The sequence below is a fragment of the Gekko japonicus genome, unplaced genomic scaffold (assembly GCF_001447785.1).
Source record: "Gekko japonicus isolate JY-2015 unplaced genomic scaffold, Gekko_japonicus_V1.1 scaffold25, whole genome shotgun sequence".
Taxonomy (NCBI): Eukaryota; Metazoa; Chordata; class Lepidosauria; order Squamata; family Gekkonidae; genus Gekko; species Gekko japonicus.
In genome coordinates this window covers 504,401-517,031 of record NW_015171502.1, presented here as the reverse complement: position 1 = coordinate 517,031, position 12,631 = coordinate 504,401, and the positions used below count along the sequence as shown (strand labels likewise).

Here is a 12,631-nt window from a genome sequence, read left to right as displayed (position 1 = left end):
CTCCTGATATTTAGCCGGTATCGACTCCCTTGTAATTTCCACCCATTAGATCTAGTCTTGCAATCCGGAGCAAGAGAGAACAGTGGTTTGCAACCAGTGTTCCCTCTAAGCTGAGTTAGTGTGAGCTAGCTCACAGTTTTTTAGCCTCCGACTCACAAACTTTTGTCTTAGCTCAGGAATGGACAGCTCCAGAGCAACCTAATTGATGCAGTAGCTAAATTGCTCGCTCATTACTTTAATGCCAGTAGCTCACAAAGTAGAAGTTTTGCTCACAAGACTCCACAGCTTAGAGGGAACATTGTCAACCTTTTTGGTACCCCCCCCCCCCACAAGTTCAAATTTACTGGCTATGGTGCCTGAGAAAACTTGGATCAATCTCTGTCTGTTATTTCATACCGTTGATAGTGTTGCCAACTCTGGGTTGTAAAATGCGTGGAGATTTGGGCGGGTGGAGCCTGAGGAGGGCGGGATTTAGGGAGGGGAGGGGCCTCAACAAGGGATAATGCTGTAGAGTTCACCCTCCAAAGCAGCCATTTCCTCCAGTCAAACTGGCCTCTTTAGTCTGGAAGATCACTCACAGGGGTCATTTCCTGTGGGAGCGCACAGGATCAAAGCTCCGGCAGTAAGGAGCTCGGGGGGCGGGAACATGCGACAAACCCCGCCCCCTGCTCCCAGCAGCCCTCAGTCGGCCATGAGGAGCAAGAAGCAGCTAGGTAAGTTGCAGAGCCCCTACCGCCGGCCCGCCTTCAGGTACAAGCTCTCCCTCCTCTGTGAGGGCAGATCTGCGTGTTCCCCCCTCCCATAGCTAGCAATCCAAAACAGTCCAGTGGCACCTTTAAGACCCAGTTTTATTCAGGTACAAGCTCTCCCTCCTCTGTGAGGACAGATCTGCACGTGTGTCCCCCCCCAATAGCTAGCAATCCAAAACAGTCCAGCGGAGCCTGAGCGGTGGGTGTTGCCTTCTGACACACTTCCGGTGATGTCAGGGGGTGTAGCATATGCAAATAAGTTATGCTAATAAGCTCCTGCACCTCTTTCTCTACGAAATGACCCCTGATCAGTCATAAATCCTGAAGATCTCCAGGCCCCACCTGGAGATTGGCAACACAAACTATAGACCTGAGTGTGGGTCCCCCACTCCAAAGTTAGTCCCACTGTTACCTTGTTGGTCCGGGCCATGTTTACAGTAAAATGTAATGCCAGGTATAAGTGATATTTTACCACTGACCGTGACCCGTACCCCTCCTCAGCAGAGCTCGGGGCCAAACCAGCCCTCCTCCCCCTTTATGGTTGCCAACTCTGGGTTGCGCTGTTGCTGGAGATCTTAGGGAATGGAGGGACCTCCACAGGGGGTAAAACACCCTAATATAGGCCCTTCTGGTCCACATTTGGACTCGTTCCCCCCTCAATGGCTCACGGGTCGGATAAGAGTCGTGGATGGGCCAGTTCTGGCCCCCGGGCCGTATGTTTGACATGTCTGCGCTAGAGGTCTAAAAGCTACTGGGTCACTGCACTCTCCTCCCAGAAAAACCCCCATGGACAAAAAAAACCCCAACCACTAGACCTGCCTCAGCTTTTAGCCAGAGAACGAGCTGCTCCAAAGAGCTTGTTCCCCACTCTGCCTGCCAGAAACCAAAGGAAGGACGCTTTGGCCTTTGGAAGCAGGAAGCAGAAATTGCCTGTTGGGGCAAACGTGCAGAGGAAGCAGCAGAGAAGATTGCAGGAATGTTGCAAGAGAGGAAAAGGCTGGGAGGCTGGAGATTGACCCCGAGATCGCTCGTGTTCCTTTTAAGAATTGCACAGAAGAGGAAATTCCGCCTTGTGTTGCTTTTGCCACCTCTACAGGGCCGTGTGTCTCAACGCACCAGAGAAGGCAGTGGGGTGGAGGTGGTTCCAGGGAGCCAGTGTGGGGTAGTGGTTAAGTGGTTACCTGGCTGCTGGCAGGGGGCTCCAGCCTGGGCTCCTGGATCTTCGGCAGGTGAGCTCTAGCATTTGTCCAAAAACTCTATGATCACCATAGAGTTCTTAGCCAAATGCTAGATCATCCCCTGCGCGTCATGCCCGACGCAATGACGCCACCTCTGGGTGACATGATTGCACCAGGCACGTCTGGCACGGTGGGGCTCTTTGGGGTGGGGTTCCCCCTGTCTGCCTCCCCACTGGGGGGACAGCCACCCTAAGACCAACAGAGTTTAATTCTGGGTATAAGCTCATAAAGGTAAAGGTAAAGGTTCCCTTGCTTGAAAGCCAGTCGAGTCCGACTCTAGGGTTGCGGTGCTCATCTCCGTTTCAAAGCCGAAGAGCCAGCGCTGTCCGAAGACGTTTCCGTGGTCATGTGGCCGGCATGACTAAACACCAAGGCGCATGGAACGCTGTTCCCTTCCCACCGAAGTGGTCCCTATTTATCTACTTGCAATTTCTTGCTTTCGAACTGCTAGGTTGGCAGGAGCTGGAACTAGAGACGGGAGCTCACTCTGTCATGCGGCAACCCGGGTCTCGAACCGCTGAACTACTGACCTTCCACAGCCTGCAGTTCAGCGTCTTAACCATTTGAGCCACCGCAGCTCATACCCAGAATTAAATTTTGTTGGTCTTAAAGGTGCCACTGGACTCAAACTGTGTTCTGGAGAACTGGGTGTGATTCTCCACTCCTCCCCATGGAGCCTGCTGTGTGACCTTCGGCCACGGTTTCTCTCGGAGCTCTCCCAGCCTTGCCTACCCTGCAAGGAGCCTGTTGCAGGGAGAGGAAGGGAAGAAGATTGTAAGACGGGAAAAACGGGGTATAGAAACCTACTCTTCTATATTTTATGCCTCAGGTTAAGCCAATCAGCCATTTCTTTGGCTGCATGCTTCCTGGCTGCAGTCTTCTCAGTTGCATTCTGGGAGCTTCCTGGTTGCAATCAGACCGTGGGGAATGCTCCCTCTAAGCTGTGGAGTCTTGTGAGCAAAAATTCTGTTTGGTGAGCTACTGGCATTAAAGTTGTAAGCGAGCGATTTGGCTGCTGCATAAATCAGTTTGCTCTGGAGCCGTTCTTCCCGAGCGGAGACAAAAACGTGTGCGCCAGAGGCTCAAAAACTGTGAGCTAGCTCACAACTAACTCAGCTTAGAGGGAACACTGATCGTGGGTGAGAACATGACACATGAGAATATGCAGAGGGTGATCCCAGGGAAGGAGGCAACTGTCTGCCCACACACACACACACACACACACACACACACATATTGCGATTGCTCTTTGATCCTGATTAATAGAGGCACGCACCCAAATCGCCGATCCGGCAATATTTTTGGTCACTCGTAGCGGTGCCTGCTGTGTTGGCGACACACATGGTCATCCGTAGGTAGACGTCTTCATCGTGGTGAGTCACTGCGACGCGACAAGCAACTTTCTGGGATCTGCTGTAATAGCGGCACTGCTGCTCCATCTGGTTCTCTCCCATGAACCTGGCAGCGGAAGGAGAAGACGGAAACACCCACTTAGCCCGTGTCGGAGCGGTCTGCCTTATAGGAACAATATCCCACCCACCCCCCGTCTCCGTGCTCTGCAGAACCTGAATCATTTTGGCCAGGGCTCTTTTTGTAGGAAAAGCCCAGCAGGAACTCATTAGCATAATAGGCCACACCCAACAGCAGGAACTCATTAGCATATTAGGCCACACCCCTGACAGCACCGCTCATTAGCACATTAGGCCGCACCCCCATATTACCAGAAGTGTGGTCATCCAGCCACACCCTTATTCTGTTTACCTTGTTTGTTGTCAAAACCCTGGGCTTTTTTTGTAGCAGGAACTCCCTTTGCATGTTAGGCCACACACCCCTAATGCAACCAATCCTAATGAGTTTCTGCTGTTGGGTGTGGCCTATTATGCTAATGAGTTCCTGCTGGGCGTGGCCAGCTCGGGAGCCAGCCAGAACTCCGTTCCTGTGTGTTCCTGCCCAAAAATGGCCCTGATTGGCTGTTGGAGGGTTCCCAGCTCTGGGTTGGGAAACTGCTGGACATATGGGGGGTGGAGTTTTGCGGCGGTTGGGGAGGGGAGGGACATTGGTGGCTATAATACCATACAGTCCACCCTCCAAAGCTTCCATTTTCTCCAGGGTAACTGATCTCTATGGTCTGGAGATGAGCTGTAATACCAGGAAATCTACACACACACACACACACACCCGGGGCCTTCAGGTGGGACCTGGGAATCGCCTGGAATTACAGCTCATCCCCAGACTACAGAGGGCAGTTCTCCTAGAGGAAATGGATGCTCTGGAGTGTGGAGCAGGCTCGTAGCCAGGATTTTGTGGCTTGTGGGGCAATTTTTTTCTTCCTGGCGGGGCTGAAGTCCTCAGCACAGAAAGGAAAGCCCTTTAGCCAATAGAAAGCTGTGGCCAGGATAGAGCTCTAAATTGCAAGCTGTCAAACCTTAGATGACAGTTCTCAGCTGCTGCAAGTTAATCACTTCTGCCAGCCTAAGCAACAGTTCAGATAACAAGCCGGCAGGTGGGGGTGATGACTTCTATAGTCAAGAAAGCTCACACTTAGGTAGAAAAACTCACTTAAAGGAGACCAGTTTCTTGACGCAGAGTTAGAAGTGATCTTAGAGGTCACCTACTCCAACCCCCTTGCTCAGTTTGGTGTAGTGGTTAAGAGCACGGACTCTAATTTGGGAGAACCGGGTTTGATTCCCCACTCCTCCGCATGCAGCTGCTGGTGTGACCTTGGGTCAGTCATAAGTTCTCTCAGAGCTGTTCTCTCAAGGACAGTTCTCGGGAGAGCTCTCTCGGCTCCACCCACCTCGCAGGGTGTCTGTTGTGGGGAGGGGAGGGGAAAGGAGTTTGTAAGCTGCTCTGAGACTCCTTCGGGTAGTGAAGGGCAGGGTATAAATCCAATCTCTTTTCTCTCTCTCTCCCTCCCTCCAGTGCAGGAATTAGTCAGCTACAGCATCCCACTCTGCCTAAAGGAGCGCACGCCTTTTATAAATTTTAAAATGATAGGAAAAAAGCATTTACAGGAGGAATTCTTGTGGGGCTATGCCTTTAAGAAAGGGGGTGGAGCCCCCAAACGGCCTACCGTAGCTATGGGCCTGGGGTGGAGTCTATGGCATTGTACCCCACTGAGGTCCCTGTCTGTCTCAGGCTTCACCCCCAAATCTCCAGGCGTTTTCTAACCTGGATCTGGAAACGCTGCCCCCTGTTCCACTGGGTCTATCTGTGTTTGAGGACAGCAACGTTCACATCTGGCCCCTGACCCGCCCCTTGGAACAAGGAGACCCCATACTGAACATCAGCAAAGACAGACGGTTAGTTGCTTTATTGGGATTACTGATTGATTGGATTTGTGTAGACTGATTGATTAATTGCTGACGTTTTTACTGGTGTTGTATATTTTTGGACTATTTTGTATACCACCCTGAACCCTTCCGGGGGGGGGGGGGGGAGGACAGTCTAGAAATTAAAGAGATACTATTATAAAAATAATTAGGTGAACCCACAACTCGCATGTGACTGTTACACACAGGTTAAAATAAGAACACTGGTTTACCAGGGGCAGAGATCAGGAAATGGAGACCTGTCCGAGCCTGGACTGAATTCAGAAACGGATTTCCATTTCCTGATTATGCAGTGACATGAGAGAAAACTACCCGAATAGTCCTAGAAGAAGACGAGGAGGAGGAGAAGGAGGAAGAGGAGATTGGATTTATACCCCACCCTTTACCCAAAGGAGTCTCAGTTGTTGTTCAGTCGCACAGTCGAGTCCGACTCTTCGCGACCCCATGGACCAGATCACGCCAGGCCTTCCGGTCTTCCGCTGTCCTCTGAAGTTTGCTCCACTTCATGTTCATCTCAGTGGTTTACAATCTCCTTTCCCTTCCCCTCCCCACAACAGACACCCTGTGAGGTAGGTGGGGCTGAGAGAGCTCTGAGAGAACTGTCCTTGAGAGAATAGCTCTGATAGAACTATGGCTTGCCCAAGGTCATCCAGCAGCTGCAAGTGGAGGAGTGGGGAATCAAACCCAGTTCTCCCAGATTAGAGTCCGTGCACTCAACCACTACACAAAACTGGCTCTCTCCAGGGGTTAAGAAAAGAGATCTCAGGGCTCTCTCACTCACCCAGCAAACCACCCCGGCCTAGCATCTTTAGCCACAAATCTGGCTGGCCCCTTTATTCACTCCAAGCCAGCCGTAATACCGCATTATACGCTTACCCCTTTCCCACCCAGAGTCTGGCTTTGGTGCGCGGAGACAGCTGGCGGGATGGTTTCCACTCGCACAGGATGTCCTTGGTGACGCTCCTGCGGAAGCAGGTGAAATTTGGCACCTGGGGAGGCTCTGGAAATGGGAGAGACCATCACGTGTGGGAAAGACATCGTGCACGTTTTCTGGAGCATATCACATTCCAAATGGTAGACTTTTTCAGGGATGGGGGAGAAGAGGCACGACTGAAGACATGACGACAGGGGGAAGGGAGGGGGAGAAGATGGCTCGGCAGAGATTTGGCGGGACAAAATTGGCCACACACCCCTGCCCACTCACCTTCGACCAGCAGGCGGACAGAGCGGAGGACACGCCCACCAGCATGGCAAGTATACAAGCCAGAATCGTTGTCATAGACTGGTAGCAGGAAAAGACGGGACCCTTCCACCAGCAGCCTTCCACGATGCGTACTTATATTCTGTCCATTTAACCTCCAGTGCACAGTGGTGGTGTTCTCTAGCTCCCCCTCTAGGCATGGCAGGGTAACGTTTGTACCCGGTGGCCTAACAATTGCATCAGGCGGGAGATCTGCCAATGAGAAGGAGGAGAGAATCGCTGTCAGTACTGGGGGGGGAGTTATTGTTACAACGCACACATCAAATCATTCGGTCAGACTCCACAAATCATTTCCACCAATGGTGTCGTGTTCCTCTAGTAAAAAAAAGTGGAAACTGCCATCCAAGTTCAGTATGTAATATTCTTCCAGATAATGATCGAGTTGTACCTTAGACCCAAAAGGTAGAACAACTAGATGCGAGTTGAGTAACACCTTAGAGACCAAAAAGACTTTTGGGATATAAGCTTCCGAGAGTTCAGAGCCAATTTGGTGTAGTGGTTAGGAGCGTGCACTCTAATCTGGGAGAGCCGGGTTTGATTCCCCACTCCTCAACATGCAGCTGCTGGGTGACCTTGGGTCAGTCACTAGTTATCTCAGAACTGTTCTCTCATGAGCAGTCTTCGAAAGAGCTCTCTCAGCCCCACCTACCTCACAGGGTGTCTGTTGTGGGGAGGGGAAGCGAAAGGAGATTGTAAGCTGCTCTGAGATTCCTTCAGGTAGTGAAGAGTGGGGTAAGTGCAGAAAAGGGCAACTAGAATGATAAAAGGGTTGGAACCCTTTCCCTATGAGGAAAGGTTAAAGCGCTTCGGGCTCTTTAGCTTGGAGAAACGATGGCTGAGGGGTAACATGACTGAGGTTTACAAGATTATGCATGGGATGGAGCAGGCGGAGAGAGAAGTACTTTTCTCCCTTTCTCACAGTACAAGAACTCATGGGCACTCAAATTGCTAAACAGTTGGGTTAGAACAGATAAAAGGAAGTCCTTCTTCGCCCAAAAAGTGATTAACACATGGAATTCACTGCCACAGGAGGTGGCAGCGGCTACAAGCATGGATGGCTTCAAGAGGGAATTAGATAAACATATGGAGCAGAGGTCCATCAGTGGCTATTACCCACAAGGTATAGATAGGATTTCTCGGTCTGGGACAAGTGATGCTCTGTATTCTAGGTGCTTGGGGGGGCCCACAGTGGGAGGGCTCCTAGTGTCCTGGCCCCACTGCTGGACCTCCTGATGGCACCTGGTATTTTTGGCCACTGTGTGACAGAGTGTTGGACTGGATGGGCCTTTGGCCTGATCCAGCATTGGCTTCTCTTATGTTCTTAAGGTATCCTAGAGGTCACCTACTCCAACCCCCTTTCTCAGGGTGGGAATTAGTCAGCTTACAGCACACCAGTCTTCTTAAAGGAGCTCACACCTTTTAAAAAATGTTTTAAAATGATTGAAAAAGGCATTTACAGGAGAAATTCTTGTGCGGCTGTGCCTTTAAGAAAGGGGGGCAGAGGCCCCAGAAGCCTCCCTGTGACTACAGGCCTGCTAAAGCCCATAAGTACTGGTTATCCCCTAAGCATTGGTTTTCAAAGAGTTACGGCCTCAATATGGAGGTTCCATTTTGTCATCGTGGCTAATCGCCATTGATTAACCTCAGCCCCAAATATGATTGCCAATACCAGCTCAGGAAATTCCTGGAGACAGGGGTCATTTCCTGCAGGAGCGCACAGGAGCGGAGCTCCGGCAGTAAAGAGCCCAGGGGGCAGACACATGCAACAAGCCCCACCCCCTGCTCCCAGCAGCCCTCAGTCAGAGCAAGAAATAGCCAGGTAAGCTGCAGAGCCCCCCCCCCGGTCCGAAACAGTCCAGTGGCACCTTTAGGACAAAGTTTTATTAAGGCACAAGCTCTCCCTCCTCTGCGAGGGCAGATCTGCACGTTCCCCCCCACCCAATAGCTAGCAATCCAAAACAGTCCAGTGGCACCTTTAGGACAAAGTTTTATTAAGGCACAAGCTCTCCCTCCTCTGTGAGGGCAGATCTGCATGTTCCCCCCCACCCAATAGCTAGCAATCCAAAACAGTCCAGTGGCACCTTTAAGACCAGATTTTATTCAGGTACAAGCTCTCCCTCCTCTGCGAGGGCAGATCTGCACGTCCCTCCCCCCCAATAGCTAGCAATCCAAAACAGTCCAGTGGAGCCTGAGCGGTGGGTGTTGCCTTCTGACACACTTCCGGTGATGTCAGGGGGTGTGGCCTATGCAAATAGGCTATGCCAATGAGTTCGGCTAATAAGCTCCTGCACCTCTTTTTCTGCGAAATGACCCCTGCCTGGAGATATGGGGGCTTGTGGAGGGAGGCGTTTGGGAAGCAGAGGAAACTTAGAGGGGATGCGGTGCCAAAGCGTCCACCCTCCCAAGCAGCCATTTCCTCAAGGAGAACAGATCTCTGTAGGTTCCTAGAGAACTTCAGGCCCGACTTGGAGTTGGGCAACTCTAACCCGACAGTACGACAGCTCTAACTCACATCCCCAAATCATCACCTCTCCCAAAGTCAAAAGGAAGCACAAAACAGAGACTGTGAATGGGCAGGGACGGGTATCCAAAAAACAGAGACTGTCATTGATAAATAGGCACAGCTGGTGAGGACGCACCATGGTATCCTGCCAGGGCTATTTTTGGGCAGGAACGCACAGGAACGGAGTTCCGGCTGGCTCCCAAGTTGGCCACGCCCAGCAGGAACTCATTAGCATAATAGGCCACACCCAACAGCAAACACTCATCAGGATTGGCTACATTATGGGTGTGTGGCCTAACATACAAAGGAGTTCCTGCTACAAAAAAAGGCCCTGGGTTTTGACAACAAAGTAAACAGAATAAGAAGCAAAAGGTGGGTGTGGCTGGATGACCACACTTCTGGCAACATGTGGGGTGTGGCCTAATATGCTAATGGGTTTCTGCTGTTGGGTGTGGCCTATTATGCTAATGAGTTCCTGCTGGGCTTTTTCTACAAAAAGAGCCCTGTGGGTACCACTAACGTCGAGTGGAAGATTTTCACCATGGCCCATTGGAGGGATGTTCCACACACCAGATGTCCTTCAGCCAAGTCCTGCCATGTTGCTAGGATACCTCCCTTGCAAGGCCAAGGTGAACTTTGTCAATATTTGCCAGGAGGTTGAAGCGGAGCAGAGGTGACGGTGCCGCTTGTAGAAGTGCCAACTGGCCAAAAATTGCGCTGGTCCGAGAGGTTATTTCACCCACCTGGCGGGTTTATTTAATTTACCGCCATTTGCCAGCCTTTCCCTAGCTCAGGGGTCTCCAGCATAGTGCCCGTGGGCACCACGGCATCTGCCAACACCTTTCCTAGCGCCCACCAAGTGTTTTTAGGAGGAGGGCAGGGTCAGGTAGGGCTCGTGCCCAGGAGAACGTCTGATCGACTGTGCAGACTAAAAGCCAGCCTGTTAAGCAGAGCTTTTGCCTCAAATGTTGAAAAGTGACTATGAGAGTTATACATAACCTGGCTTCCTAATATCTTGTGGTTGGCTCTGTCCTCATAAGAACATAAGAGAAGCCAATGTTGGATTAGGCCAATGGCCCTTCCAGCTCAACACTCTGTGTCACACAGTGGCCAAAACCCAGGAGCCATCAGGAGGTCCAACAGCGGGGCCAGAACTCCAGAAGTCCTCCTACTCTTGCCCTCTAAGCACCAAGAATACAAAGCATCATTGCCCCAGACAGCGTCTTCCATCTATACCTTGTGGCTGATAGCCACTCATGGACCTCTGCTCCAGATGTTTGTCCAAACCCCTCTTGAAGCTGCCTATGCTTGTAGCTGCCACCACTTCCTTCAGCAGTGAATTCCACATGTTCATTACTCTCTGGGTGAAGTACTTTTCTCACACCAAGGATGACTTGTCTCCCCACCCTCCAACAGTTGTAGATTAAAATGGGTAGCTGTGTTAGTCTGTCTGTAGCAGTTGAAAAAAGCAAGAGTCCAGAAGCACCTTCAAGACCAAGACAATTTGTGGCAGTGGAGGAGCTTTTGTGAGTCAGTGCTCACGTTTTCAGATACAGCACCTCTTCAGATTCAGCTGTATCTGAAGAAATGAGCACTCATTTAAGTTAGATAAGAAATAATAGATAATATGAACCAATCAGTTGATCTAGATAATATCACATGATTAAGTAAGCTAATCAGCACTTATGTTACTTATCTCTTATTTCGTTAAGAACCGATCAATAATCTATATAATATCACATGATTATGATAGACAAGATTTAGAGATAAGAACTGATATTTCTGTATAAATATGCACTCCTTTGATGAAGAAGATTAGATTTATACCCCACCCTCTACTTGGAGTCTCACAGTGGCTTACAAACTGTCAGCAAGCTGCCATTCTGTTTTCTGTGACCTCTGTGTACATATCCTTACCCTGTTGCTATCCTGCTTCTGTGCTGGAATGCATAAGATAACTACTGGTGGATGTGTGGGGGAGAAGATGCTGTAATGCTTGCCTATTGCTATCTCATGAGAACTGCACCTGTGTTTTGTCTGATGTTCTGCCTGGTTCCCATGGACTGGGCGCGCAACCGTTTCATTAGCCCGCCAGCGGGAATATTATTCATTGGATATGTATCTGTTTGAATTTCCTTTATTATGCTCGCCCTACCTGTGTATCCCCAGTTCTAACAAAGAACGTGTTTGAGTATGTCTTCAACGCTTTGAAATAAATTTTGCTTTTCTTGAAAACGTGGATTTATTCTCGATGCTTGGGGATCCAACATATTGTTAGAACTCCCTTTCTCCTATCGTTCCGAATCTGGCAAGATCATGAGCGGAGCTGAGGGAGACCTACCGAAAACGGAGGGGGATTCAGGATCGGTCCCACACACCTCCGCTCCTTTGGTGACTGCAGCCTCGCTGGAGGGTGCCGTGGGGGGAACGATTCCCCGCCGGCCTGCACATCTGTCTTGGCCGCCTCCGACCCCTTCGCACTGGGGTCCGCGGAAGACTCAACAGCAGGATGACTGGACTATGTACAACACTCAGGGCACCCGAGAGGTGTACTCCCGTCGAGGGAGCGGATTACGTGAAAGTCTGTTTGACAAGGGATTGTTCCCAGAGCCGGGGGCTACCTCGGAGAAGGGGAGTTCCAAGCAAGACCTCGAGGAGTGGATGTTCGAGCCATCGGGGCCGCGAGGCCACGTAGAGGATTCGGAGGGAGCCGGGGGCTTCCAAACGGAAGAAGACTATGACCCACCCCCGGACTATCAACGTCGAGAACCGATCCCTGAGGAAACCACCGGGGAACGACTGGAGGAACTGGAATACTCGGTGAGGGACTTGTTGAGGGCATTCCAGGATGTAATGGAAGCTCTGCCGGGGATGATGGACATTAGAATGGCTAATTTTCTTGATGCACACGCCGCGCAGCAGCAAGTTGCCCCAGCACCGGGAGTTCCCGCGCCGCAGGTGCCTGCCCAGCCACCGGCCGGACCTCCGCAGCAAGTAGGGCCTGCGCAACAGCCGATGCCGGGGGGTCCGCCAGGACCGGGTCTGCCGCCACCGATGAGGCCAGTGCCAGCGGGACCACCGGTTGCTCCGGGTCTCCCTCTCAGGGGAGTTCCGGGTCAGCTGGGACCGTTGGTAAGGACTCCACGGCCCAGACCCAAGGATTTACTGGAGGCTACCTTTGACGGCAACCCAGAGGAACTCGCCTTCTTCACGGTGAGGGTGCACAAATTCGTAGAAGAGAGCCGACACCTCTTCCGAAATGAAGCTGCTCTCATTGATGTCATCTCGGCGAGACTGAAAGGAGACGCCGCCACATGGTATGTGGGACTGCACAATGACCGCGGTCCGGAACTTTTGAATTTGCGAGCATTCATGTGGGCGCTGCGGGCTCGGTTTGAGGATGTCAACGCGAGCCAAAGGGCCAAAGCATTTCTCCGCACCTATCGTCAGAACAAGAAGTCGGTCCGTGAATACACACTGGAATTCCACAAGCAGGCAGCAAAGCTCCGAGACTACCCTGATCATATTTTGGCTGAAATGTATCGATT

At 51.3% G+C, this 12,631-nt stretch overlaps 1 protein-coding gene across 1 annotated transcript in view; it reads right to left on the bottom strand.

Annotated features, from left to right (window-relative positions):
* IL6R (interleukin 6 receptor) overlaps positions 1-12,631 on the bottom strand; it is a 54,305-nt gene that overhangs the window by 23,331 nt on the left and 18,343 nt on the right. The window contains exons 2-4 of the mRNA XM_015419098.1: positions 6,524-6,772; positions 6,196-6,319; positions 3,264-3,445 (exon numbers count right to left, since the gene is read on the bottom strand). Coding sequence (XP_015274584.1) covers positions 3,264-3,445; positions 6,196-6,319; positions 6,524-6,772 — 555 coding nt within the window. The remainder of the gene's footprint in view (positions 1-3,263; positions 3,446-6,195; positions 6,320-6,523; positions 6,773-12,631) is intronic.